At 55.2% G+C, this 12670-nt stretch overlaps 3 protein-coding genes across 3 annotated transcripts; 1 reads left to right on the top strand and 2 right to left on the bottom strand.

Annotated features, from left to right (window-relative positions):
* Positions 1-103: 103 nt before the first annotated feature.
* LOC131210341 (protein hobbit) lies at positions 104-8132 on the bottom strand. The gene is made up of 8 exons (XM_058203576.1): positions 8074-8132; positions 5149-8002; positions 3198-5088; positions 1410-3128; positions 1000-1337; positions 818-919; positions 696-710; positions 104-524 (listed from the first exon to the last, which is right to left on the bottom strand). Exons 1-8 carry the CDS (start codon positions 8130-8132, stop codon positions 474-476), a joined length of 7029 nt encoding a protein of 2342 aa, XP_058059559.1. The 3' UTR covers positions 104-473.
* Positions 8133-8652: 520 nt separating this feature from the next.
* Positions 8653-10266, top strand: LOC131210372 (transcription factor grauzone-like). The gene is made up of 2 exons (XM_058203611.1): positions 8653-8758; positions 8822-10266. The coding sequence occupies exons 1-2, from the start codon at positions 8660-8662 to the stop codon at positions 10160-10162; spliced, it is 1440 nt and encodes a 479-aa protein (XP_058059594.1). The 5' UTR covers positions 8653-8659; the 3' UTR covers positions 10163-10266.
* A 79-nt stretch (positions 10267-10345) lies between these two features.
* On the bottom strand, positions 10346-12572 carry LOC131215974 (zinc finger protein 814-like). Its single transcript, XM_058210369.1, has 4 exons — positions 12234-12572; positions 12081-12173; positions 11894-12017; positions 10346-11833 (listed from the first exon to the last, which is right to left on the bottom strand). Exons 1-4 carry the CDS (start codon positions 12398-12400, stop codon positions 10346-10348), a joined length of 1872 nt encoding a protein of 623 aa, XP_058066352.1. The 5' UTR covers positions 12401-12572.
* Between the last annotated feature and the right edge of the window lie 98 nt (positions 12573-12670).

The raw sequence follows: 12670 nt of genomic DNA, 5'->3' as shown, positions 1-12670 counted from the left end.
ATTTTGTGTTAACGGTTCTGTATTTGTTTGTCTGGTAGACATTAAGCGGGTCATATACTAAACTTAACATCATCGAAAGCGCGCGACCGTGCGGCGCGGTCTCTGGTATGCTCGGGAGGCATCGGTAACAAAGCACAATCTAACGCAAACGCTAATACTTTTATCAAAATACACACAAATCCGTGGACATAAATTAAAATGCTCACTGTCGCTAGCTATAACGGTCCCTATAAATACTAATATAAGCCCTTCCACCATTTTAACGCTGCCATTCGCACAAAAGCTAGGTTAATAGAATGGTCGCCATTTTGGTTTTTTGCTACGAAAAAGCGTTTCGTCCTAGCCTACTTAGAGCGCACACCGAAGACGTGGGATAAATAGGGGTTTGTCACTGTGTACTTCTTGCGACCGATGCGTTGCGCGTGGTCTTCTTTGGGTAACCCTGACGCCGCCGTCCGTTGGCCTGTGATGCATTAGGATTTGGAGAACTTAAACACTCCCTTCCGAAGGCTTTTGTTTTCCGGCTGTGAAAGTGAGAAAACCCGCAGAAATGATGTTGTGAGTAAAAAGTGTGTACAACGGTCGTCAAACAAAAGAAACGCATTTCATGCAAAATTGAAAATCGCAACACAACACACAAGGACTAGAACACGAAAAAACTAAAGACGAACACCGGAACGCACGGTGATGAGTACCTTGTTACGAGCACGCTAGGTGCGAGCCGCGAACGATTGTTTTGAGGCACAAAACAAAGAAAACCCAACATTAGCCACTGGTTCCCTTGACAACAATCAACATTCCCTTGACAACCACTTACCGCATGCCGATTGCCGAACAGCATCTTGGCCTTGTCCTCCTCCTGCGGGGTGGGTTGTTCATCGACTAGTGCTTTCTTTAGTTTCAGTTTCTGCTTGATGGCCTACGAATCCGCGGACAAACATTTGGCGGTCAGTATGGAAGAGACCAGGACCTGCCCCTAGACCCAGGGACTTCACGTACCTGCGAGAGGAGCACACGCCGGCTGTCCGATTTCATTGCCAACAGCAGATCGAGCCACGTCCACGTGACGTTGTGATACTCGAGCGTCGGTATCAGCAGCGACAGGTCCGTGATGTCCTCGAAGTTCTTCTCCTTGTTGCCCTTGTAGCTGACGCGCACCGGCACCTCCGGTATCTTGATGTAGATAAACAGCTTATTCTTCTCCGCCCGTTCCTTCATCTTCTCCACATCGTCCTGGATGCGCACGTAAAAGTTGCTGTCCTTCGAGGTCTTCTTGCCACCGCCCGCGGCTCCCTTCGAGCCACCGGCCGACGCTACCGACGCACTCGACGACGAGCCTGGACCGGACCCGGCGTTCTGCCGCTTGCCGGCACCGGACCGTACGGCTAGCGAACCCGTACTCGGCGAACTGGTGCTGGCCGTCCCATCGTCCAGCTCGTCCACCGCGTCTACCTCGTCCCGATCGGGGAAGCAGAACTTTAGCATCGTGTTGTAGAACTTCTTCGAGATCTGTATCGTGATCGGCACCACGTTGATCTCGAAGTGCTCCTTCACGGAAATGCCCCCGACGGGCGGTTTCTCGCGGCAAAACACGCGCAGCACGCGCTTGTGGTCGATCGGCATGTAGCGCTGGATCTCGGTCGGGTACAGCACCTCGGTGTAGTTGTCCCGCGGGATCAGATTGTTGATCCGTATGTAGCCCAGCTCCAACAGGTGGTCCACGGAGTCGTCACTCTTGGAGTTCTTCGTGTACAGAAAACTGCTGAGGATCAGGTCCGCGATGCCAATCTGGCCGTCGGCTTCCGTCAGCCGCCACTGGGCGTGCTTGAAGCAGATCTCGTTCGCCCGCACGATCGTAACCGGTTTATCCTTCCGGAAGGTGGCCAACCGGTTCGAGGCCGACAGCTGGGCCTCGTTGTAGCACGACAGCATCATGTCCAGCTCGTCGCTCTTCGTCGTCAGCAGCTCCTTAAAGTGCAGGATCATGTGGTGCACCGCCTCGTACTCGGTCCGCAGCTCCTCCGAGTCACCCTCCTCGAGCCGGGCCTTCGTGATGAAGTGGATGTCCTTCTCCAGGCAGCGGATCCGCGACATTAGGCTCCGGATTTCCGTCTGCAGGTGCTGGATGGGGCGCTTCTGGTCCTCGCTACTGTACAGCTGCAGCTGGAACCGCATCCGGGCCAGCTGCTCCAGCGCCTCCTTCCGCTGCGGTTCCACGTACAGCAGCAGATTGTTCACGATGTCCAGAATCATCGCGTACTGCAGCGAGTTGGTGCACACGTCCAGATCGTGGTGCATCAGCGTGAACGCATCGACCGGTTCGTCCTGGTTCTCCCACGGACCCAGCGTTTCCTCTACCGGCGGCGGCGGCACCTCCCCGATCGTGCCCGGATCAATGCTCGTCTCACCGTAGCTCACGTAGAAGAACTCACACTTGCACCGCGACACGATGCGCTGCAGCTGAATCGGTGGCTTCTGGCCGCGACTGTAGCTGCTCTCACCCAGCACTCCGACCGTCTCCGAGACCACGCCGCCGACGCTCTGGCCACTCCCGACGAGGGTCGGCAGGTCGGGCAGCGCACTGATCACCGTGGCCTCGCGATCCTTCTCCTGAATGTTGTCCACCGTCAGCCACATGATCTCGGCCATCTCGTGCGCGTTGCCCCCATCGTTCGCACTGACCGTGGCGTAGTACTGCATGCACTCCAGCGACCCAACCCACGTCGTCTTGGAGACGATCGTGTGATCGCGCCACACCGGCCGATGGACTCGCTGCAAAATTTCCGCCTTTGCCGCACTCAGTATCACGTAGCCGGACGTTTCGCAGCCCTTCAGCAGCACCTGCGAGTTGACCAGCGAGATGGCCCAGTTGTAGTGCAGCACGTCGCCCTCCTGGTACGCCTGCAGCCCCTTCAGCTGCTGCTGGCGGGTCTGTGCCGACTGATCGTCACTGTACACCAGCGGCTTGTGGTCCGCTTCTTGGATCAGTTGCTGCAGCATCGCGAGACTGTCGCTCGATTGCTGCGCCTTACCTACCACCGCACCGGATCGCCCCGCAACGGCACCGGTCCCAGCGCCGGCTCCTGCACCGGCACCCCCGGCACCCGGATTTACCTTCAGCGGCGTTCCTCCTCCGGCCGTGCCACCGGCGCCGGCCCCACTGCCACTCCCTCCACCACCAGCACCGGTGCCACCACCGGTGGTCTCCTTCCGGATGCACTTGAGAGCCTCGGTCGAAAGGTTGTTCTTCAGTTTCTGACTCTTGACGAGCGAATCGAACAGTGCGAAGGCCACGTCCCGGTTGTCCTTCGTCCAGGCGCCCTTTAGATCGTACACGACCAGCTTGTGTGTCGGAGTGTCCTTCTCGCGCTCGTTCCCGTTCGTCGACAGGAGCGCCTCCCGGCCGTACGAAACCTTCTCCACGCTCAGAAAGTAATACCGGTAGATGTCCCCGCTGGCGTTCGATATGTTTTCCGAGCTCTCCGAATCCGTGCGCTGCTGTTCCGGCCCGTTCGTGGCCTGTGCGGTGCGCAGCCAAATCTCCGCATCGTTCAGCTCACAGTTCATGTACATCACCGACCAATCGGCTCGTGGCCGATGAATCAACCCATCGTCGATCGGTTGCAAACCCAGCGTGTGTTCCGAGCTGAACGTGATGCGACCGCCACTCAGCTGAAAGCCCCGATTCAGGGCGTGCGACATCCAGTAGAAAATCTGGAACCGGTGCAGGCTCATCTGGAGGTTCGCCTTCCGGTAGTGGCGACTAAGCTGCTTCTTACGGGGCCGCACATTGTTAAACACCGGCCCGCGGCGGGTTGGCCGCGTGACGCCGGACAAGATCAGCTTGAGGCTCTCGAACCACCGGAGCGTGCTCCCGTACAGCACCAGGTTGGGAATGTCGATCTCGGACGCCGGCTGCTTGATCTCGAACGAGACCCAAATGTTGAGGTGCTGCGAGCGGAACGCCCGGAACGAATCGTGCACCTGGTTGCTACTGTACTCGGGCAGCTTGTCCGGCGCGCACGGCACCACCGCGTGGTGATCGTTCGGGTTCGCCAAACACACCCAGTTCAGCTTGAACGTTAGCTTCAGGCTGGGCAGATGCAGCAACCGGCAATCGTCGTACCGGGACGCGGTGCGCACGTAAATGTTTAGATCGCCCTTGAACATCAGCCGGGCGTTCGAGTACAGGATGCCGCAGTTGTTGAACGTCAGTTCCATCTCCTCGGTCGTGTTGTACGGATCGAGCGACGCGTGCAGCAAGATCGTAAACTGCTTCGCAATGATCGACAGCTGACCGTGCATCAGCAGGCGCATCTTGTCCCAGAATGGCAGCGGCGGACTCGGGTCACGCGATGGGGCCGAAATCTTCTCCATCATCAGATTACACTGCGCCATCACCGGCTCCCAGCAAGGGCCGAACGCGTACGCCAGATAGTCGAGCTCCCAGTTGAAATCGTGATAGAACTTGATCGACGTCATGCTGCGCTGCACCGTGTGCGTCCCGAACGGTTCACCGACCTCAATCTCCACGTCGCGCTTGGCGCGTCTCGGCGGAGCCATTTCGGCTCCGGCCAGCGTCCCAAACAGGTGCATCATCTTCACGTGAAACATTGGCTGCGGATAGTCGCGCAGCATGAACTTCCACTCGGTGCACCCAATGTTGACCGCACGGCACCAGAGCGTCACGAACTCGATACCCTCGTCCGGCCACGGACTCTCCGGATCGAGTGCCCGCAGCATGCGCACCGCGTTGGTCGCACCGTTAAGTGACGGATCGGCCATCGCCATAATCTCCAGATCGGTCATGATCCACGCGATCAGCCGCGTCCGCGGTGGTCCGGCTTCAGAGATCTTTTTCGAGCGCTGAATATAGATCTCCGAGTTCTTCTTGATCAAGTTCGCGTTCAGCTCCTCCAGTGTGCCCGGCGGCAGAATCAACCGTTCCGAGCAGAGCTGCTCGATCTTCTGATCGAACAGCTCCTTCCGCTTGACGCTCTCGTGGTACTCGTCCAGCAGCAGAACGTAGTTTTCGCGCAGCTTCACCTCGAACGGATCGTCGCTCATTTCGAGCAAAAACTCTTTGATCTGTAGAAGGGGGAAAAAATGAAAACATGTGGCCAACCTTAAGCCCACGCTAGCACATACCTGAATGATCATGTCACTCGGCAGCGGCGAATCGACGGTGAACGGTTTCTTTTTGTAGTTGTGCACCACCTTCAGCCACTTGTAGATCGACACAAACTCGTTCACGATCGCACCGTAAAAGTCGTGCTCGTACGGAAAGATCACCTTCACGCCACCGATCGTCGTAGCCCAGACGCGGTTCGAATCGAGCTGGAAGTGCTCGTAATTTTGCCGCTCCTGGCACAGTATCTCCGCCCGATCGAGTGTCTGCACGTCCACGTCCTTGAACGTGAAAATGTGCTGATCGTCGATCTTGATGATGATGTTCTCGATCGACAGCAACCACTGGCCCTTCCGGTTCACGTACGCATTCTCCCCGAACACCTGCATCGAGTGTCGGTCGCTGATTTTGATCCCAAACTCAACGCTTCCCTCCGCGTACAGATCGAGCATGATCGAGCGGAGTAGCGATCCGCGTGCGCCCGGATCCGCTTCCGGTGGTGGCAGTTCGAGCGGAGGCTCGGGCATCGGTTTCGTCTTCAGATCCGCCCGCAAGCGCTGCATTTCCTGCAGCAGCGTGACGATGTGCATGTGCAGGTTGGCGTTCCACATGACGACCGCATCCTCGAGCAGCCGCACGTCCACCTTCGGCACCCCACCGACGTCAACGTGTTCCACGCGCACACCCTTTACGTTCGCGAACACGTTCTGTAACTCGGCCGACCCATAGTCGCAGCCGGAGATGTGCCGGAAGTCCAGTATCTCCATCTGGAAGCTGTCCAGGCGGACAAAGTTTTTACTCGCCGCCTTGCCCACCGTCAGCTCGCTCAGATTGGCCAACATGCACGTTTCGTACTGATTGAAAAAGAACCCGGAAACGTCCGTTACGCGCGCACTGATCAGCAGATCGGCCAGAGGGAAGCTAGCCGAACCGGTTGCGCCCCGTTCGCGACCGCCCGTTGCCACGCCTGGCTTGGCTTGGCCTGCCGCCACTGGCGCTTCCGCCGTTGCTGGTGAGCGATACTGCTCGAGGCACCGCTTGGCGTGCACCAAATAGTCGGCCAAAGCCGGACTGTACTCCAACCGGAACGTGTGCACGGAAAAGTCCAGCTTCGTCGTGTCACCGTAACTGCTCAGCTTGCAGAGGCTCATGGCGATGTAGAAGGGGCTGCCCCGGATGTGGCTCTTCTTCAGGCTCTGGGCGCTCTCCTTGTGCGACATGTTCGAGCTCAGCGACCACCAGACGGACTCGATCAGCAGCTCGGCGCTCCAGTGACGGCGATCAAGCAGCAAGTTGAGGGCCCGACTCTGATAGACCTTGCTGCGCCGCTCAGCAAACTGATCGAGCAACAGTTTCGCATGGTTGCAGCAGATCGACGATACCTGGGACGGGCCAAACTTGAACATCGTCGTCACGTCCCACAGCTCCGCGCATCCCTTCACGATGATCCGCTTCAGGAACTGCTCGAGCATTCCTGGTCCCGTGCCCGTGCCACCACCGGTGGCCGTGTGTTTGCCCAGCAAACTGCCCCGCCGCGATCGTTCGCGATGACCCGCTATCAGACTCTTCGGATTGAGCCCCGGACAGACCCCGGTGGACGGGTCGCCGGAAAAGAAGTTCTTACTAATCCAACCGTAGATTTCCCGATGGTTGTAGATCAGCACGAACGAGGACAGCTTCGAGTACACGTTCACCAGGTTGCCCTCGAGCTTCGAGTCGATGTTGAACTGCTGCAGGTTCAGCAGCTTCTCGTGCCGGGTGTCAATCTCCAGCTGCTGCAGTTGCATTCCCACGTAGACCAGGGGCAGCTGCGGTTCGTCATCCGGTAACGCGGCACGGTTGGTGCTAAACTTGCTCGAGATGGCAAACGTTTGGAGCGTGGCCGAGAAATCATTCGACGAGTTCTCGCGCACCGCACTGATGGTGGTGTTTTCGATTTTGGCGCAGAAATTTTTCGGCACGATCGGGGCCAACCGTTGGTAAATTTCGTTGAACGACAACCCACCCGGGGTGACTGCCGGTGGGTTCCGTTCCGGTGCTTGCCGCACGCTGCCCGATCGTTGCCGCTGCTTGTGCGCCTGCGCGTCCTTGATGAACTCGTACAGACCACCATGGACGATCACCTTAGTGGTGGTCATGGCCAGCGCGAGTTTCTCGAGCGACATCGGCCCATCGACAACGAGTACACCGTCGAGCGCTATGCCGAAGCTCAGCTCCCCGAGGCACGGCTGCGGCAGGTCGGAAATCTTGCGCGACCGTTCCAGCCGCTTCGGGGTGGACAAACAGTGGCGCAAGATTTTCGCCTGTGCATCACACAGCGACGCCGAGACGAGCAGTGACTTTGTGCTGTGCACCAGGCTACCGTCCAGGTGCAGTTCTTTGGCCGTCGCATGCAGTAGCCAGCCCGGCTCCTGGGCACTATTCAGCAGCGCCACCGACACGTTGTTGATGTGTACGGCCATAAACTGGGCGAACTTTAGGACGCGCGGTGACACTCGCTTCTCCCGGAAGTCCAATATTTTCCGCTCGCTCTGTGGCCCGTTTCCCGTTGTGTCTCTGCGTGGCGTGGCCCCACCGCGTGCGTCATTGTTGCCTCCCCTGGACAGTGGAGACGTGCCACCTCCCGGGCCACTTGTGAGTGGCACTTTGTTGATGTCCTTGTTGATACGCACATCGCGCACATTGATCGACAGCAGTTTCGTCACGTCCGAGTTGACGAAGCTACTCTGCAGCCCGATTTCGTCGATTTGCACCGAAAACCCGCTCTTGCAGACGTTCACATCGCGCAACGAAAACGGCAGACTGAAGCGCCCGACATTGATCTCGATGTTGTACAGTTTCTTCAGCACGTAGCCGATCACCTTCGGAAGCAGCCTGCCGGAAACGGAACCAGATCAACCAGATGGGCGGAGCAGCGGGTTGACTGCTATTTTGGAGACACTTACCATACCAGAGCCAGATAGCCCAAGCCCCACAGCACGACCGCGTACAGTACTTGCAGCATCATTCTGGCACCACCATCGCGGCCCACACTTCCGTCCGATCAAAGATTACGATTCGATTACGGCGTCCCCGTTTTCTACGGCCGCTACCCCGCACTGTTTATCTTTCGTTTGGTTTCGCGAGCAAACTCACGGAACTATTTGACAGATTACATTTCTTTCGTCTCCGTCAGCAGAGTTGAGAAACGTCCGCCGGCAACATAAACAGCTGATTGCTGTGTTTACTTCGCGCAGAGTCACCGAGCCCAGTGAAAAAAGGATGAGCTACGCCTGGCCTTGGCGTAGAATGTGCATCGAACTAGCTTTTCATCGCAATTTCGAGATGTTGCCATTATTTTGGGTGAGTTTTTCCGAAGCACTGTGTACTTGCAATGGTTTCCACAGCAACATCTTACGAATGCAGGTGCATGGCTGTGCAGCACTGCTTGGGTCATTGTAAGATGTACTTTTTTCACCGGACATTTGTTGTGAAAGCGCACGGTATTTGGATGAAAAAGCATTCAATAGGAAGATTACGGAGCATGCAAAAATGGAGCAGTTTGTCGATAGGTGCCGATTGTGCTTGGATGTGGTCGAAGGCCCGATGGTGGAGCGAGTGGAGAACCTCCCCAAAGTGTTTCTGTTTTCGGTAAGAACTAAATTTTGGGCCCACGATCCGAGATAATTCATTCTCATCTATGCTGCCTCGTAGCTCGACACAACCGACCCATCGTGGCCAGTGAACGTGTGCAGCAACTGCTTTTCGCTGGTGGATCGTTTCTACAAATTTTCCACCACTGTGCACCACAACCAGGAACGCCTTCGTACAGTAACGGAACAGCAGCTGGCCGAGGTAAAGATAGAATCTCCACCGGAGCAGGAAAGAGTTGTGGCGGAGAGTGTTACGATAAAAGTGGAAGAGTACGATGGTCCTGGCATAGTAGAAATTGTCACCGAAGAAGTGGTTCAAAACGATGAGGCCGACAGTAGTGCATCGGAGGAAGCGTGTAGTCTGGATGATCGTCAGCCGGAAAGCGGTGAAGAAGAATCCACATCCATCCGCAGCACTAGCAATTGGCAGAAGCACCGAAAAAAGGCTGAACGTGATCACTCGGCGATGGAACAGGAAAACAAACTCATTGCCGAGTACTTTCGCTTTTCCTGCGAGGTGTGTCACCAAACGGTCGAAAACTTTATCATGCTAAAACGACACTACCGAACGGAACACGGGCGAGCCGGGTTCGTGCGGTGCTGTGAGCGGAAGCTGTTCAAACGATGCAACCTGTTGGAGCACGTAAAGGTGCACCTGAACCCGTCACTTTTCACGTGCGAAGTGTGCGGTAAGTCTTACCGCTCGAAGGAATATCTGCAAAGACACCAGCAGGAATCGCACGACACAACGCTGGAAAGAAAGTACAAATGTACGGAATGCAGCCACAGTTTTCTGCGCAAACATCTGCTCACCGCTCACCTGGCCCGGCACGTGAAGGTACAGTGTAGCGAGTGTGACCGAGTGCTGTCCAGTAAGGCTGCGCTAGGAATCCATATGCTTAAAATTCATGGCAACGCGGGAGGTCAGATATGTGACATCTGCGGTCGCGAGTTTCGGACGAAAACATCGTTCGACAAGCACATACGGAAGCATAATGCGGCGTACGTACCGGAACGCTTTCCGTGCAATTTCTGCGGTAAGAAGCTCATGTCCAAGGTGGGTCTGAAGAAGCACGTGCTCGCCAAGCACACGACGTTCGACGAGGAGTTCATCTGCACCGAGTGCGGTAGCCGATATCCGCACAAGCTGGCCCTCGACAACCACAAGCGGAAGGTGCACATCGAGGAGAAGTACGAGTGTGAGTTTTGTGGCCGTCGCTTCAAGAACACAATCAGTCTGCGCGAACACCGAGCAATACACACCGGCGAGGAGCTGTATAACTGCGAGCACTGCGCGGTCACCTTTAAGTCAAAGTCCAACATGTATGCCCACAAGAAAAAGGTTCACCATAAGGAGTGGGCCGCTGCCAAGATGCAAAAGGCCCTAGCAAGCACTCTGTAACGGACGGACACGGCTAGCGACTCATACCGCGCACGATCACCTAAAGATCCACTCGCTTCTCCATTTACTTGTTAAAAGTATTGTGTGCCAATCGTTGCTTAAGTAAAAACACCTGGACAGAGAGCGCTTGTAGGGATGGAAAACAGAAGTATTAATTTATTTTTACTTAATTTTCCGGCCACCCTAGAAGGTGGGAAACTGCAGCTCGTCACCCTGGAGAAACACCTCCGTTCCGTCGACATAACTTATTTCAAAAGTTATTTGATTTTTTGAGTACCGCCCTTCTTTGGCCCTTTTTTCGAGTTTCTCGCTACGCAACAAATGGTGCCCTTCTATTTCAATAACTTGGCCCTCTGCTAGTGGATGCCCGAGGGCCACATCCTGCAGCTGCACCAACTGCATCCCCCCGATACCGAGTGAATCATTATCCAAGAGCGCGCCAGCGTCCAAGAGAATAGTTTCGTCCCTGCAGCTCGTAGGAACTGTGGCTGTCTGTAGGCTCGGTTCTTCAATCGCAGACACGCCGTGCTGGCTCGACTCGCCGGTAACATCCGCGTGCTTGCGTTTGCGATGCGTATAAATGTTACCCTTATTGTTGGTCGTGAACTCACACTGCGGACACGCGTACAATCGGACGCCCGCGTGTGTCGCAATGTGTTGCTTGAGTCCGATACTGTACTTGTACCGTTTACCGCACAGCTCACACTCGTACCGCGATAGGCCATGTTCGTGCAACTTGTGGGCCTTCAAAAATTCGACGCTCAGAAAGGAACGCTGACAGTGCGCGCACCGGTACCGCTCGCCAACCCACTCGTGCGCCAATCGATGCCCTTTGATCGTCTTCTGGCTGTACCAACGGCCACAGGCAGCACATTGCTCTTTGCTGCCATGGTGATACATCAAGTGTTGCTTTAGTGCATGGCGCGTTCCCAGTGTCCGACCACACAGGTCACAAACAAGCGCTTCCTCACGCGCATGCCGGTAGATCATGTGGCAACGCAGGGAGTTGACGTTTGCCAGGATTCTGTCACACTTTGCACATTTCACGCGCACGTGATACGCTTCGTGTTGCTTCAGCAGCATCCGGGTGCTGTATGCCTTTGGGCACTGGGTGCAACGGAACGGTCGATAGACGCTGTGCGCCTTCTGGCGGTGCACTTTAAGCGAGTTGGCGTGGCGGAAACGGCGCTTGCATTGCTCGCAGGCGAATGGCGTTAGTCCCATGTGGATGGCAATGTGATCCAGTAACATCGAACGTTGAGTGAGTTTTCGATTGCAGCAGGTTACCCACGCATCCCTGCGATGGCGATTCCGGTAGTGGAGCCTCAGTTTCGACCAACCCTCTATCCGCTGGTTACATATTGTGCACTCCATACGATAGAACTCGTCAATCAGCTTGCTTTGTGCGAGTTCCTGTGTGGATTCCTTCCGTGGATTGGCCTGTCTGCTTTTGCCACTTTGAACTGCATCATGGTATTCCGCATCGCCGATTTCTATCACATTCGCTTGGTGTAGGAGATTAAGATTATCTTCTTGCACACGGCTGATGGTCAACTGTTGTGCTTGCAGAGTCGATTGATTGCGACGAACCCGTTCCGCGAAGAGGTAGAAATCATTGATCCGTTCCAGGCAATCTTTGCATATTACGCACTGGACACTGTCAAGATGAATCTGAAATACTAAAGAGGTTATAATACAGCCGTGCGGAACCTTACGGGTTGGCAGTCATACCGTAAACGGAAACACCTGTCTCAGTTTGCGCTGCAGTTCGTCACTGACCATCGATGCATTGAGTTCGTCAGCGTCGTGGGCTGATAAACAAAGTGGGCATGCTTTCCGGAACGTTGGTTCATCACTGAGAAAAACAATATCTAGTTAGCAGGGAAGATAAAATGCGCCTCTTCCAATGGAAACCTACTTCGAAGGCGGGGATTCGGTTAGTATCTCGGAGAACAGCTTCGATCGTCTTGCGCACTGTGCACCAATTAAATTCCCCGATTCACCGGTTTCTCTAAAATAGAGAGGTACAACATGAAAACGTTGACTTAACAACATTAGTCCGAGAGCGTACCGTTCGTATTCCTCCAATGCTTCACGGACCAGCTGCTGCTGTCTGCTGGACACACTGCCATCTTTTTCTTCATCCGCATCCGGCTGCACTGGTACATTGATCGATGGTATGGCCGTCAATTTCAGCTTTCGCTTATTTTTCGGTACATTCAGCAAAATATCTTTCATCAGCCAATCGCCGTCGCCAAAGTGATCGGAACAAATTCTGGCCTGGTCAGCGTTAAAATTATCGTCCCGTCCACAGCATCGAATCCACTTTGCTCGTAGTGCCTCATCCTTGGGAAATGAATAGTAGCGTATGCCCAGGAACGCACGTTTCTTGGTCGAATAGTTTCCACAATCACCAACGGCACAGTTTACCATAGTAGCCCAGCCAATAATGTAAACAATAGAAATGTGTCAAACAGCATCTGTTTGCATTCGAAACTTCAAACATGC

This window comes from Anopheles bellator, chromosome 1 (genome assembly GCF_943735745.2).
Source record: "Anopheles bellator chromosome 1, idAnoBellAS_SP24_06.2, whole genome shotgun sequence".
In the NCBI taxonomy this organism is placed as follows: domain Eukaryota; kingdom Metazoa; phylum Arthropoda; class Insecta; order Diptera; family Culicidae; genus Anopheles; species Anopheles bellator.
Note: the sequence above shows the minus strand (reverse complement) of the source record. Positions and strands in the feature narration are given on the sequence as shown.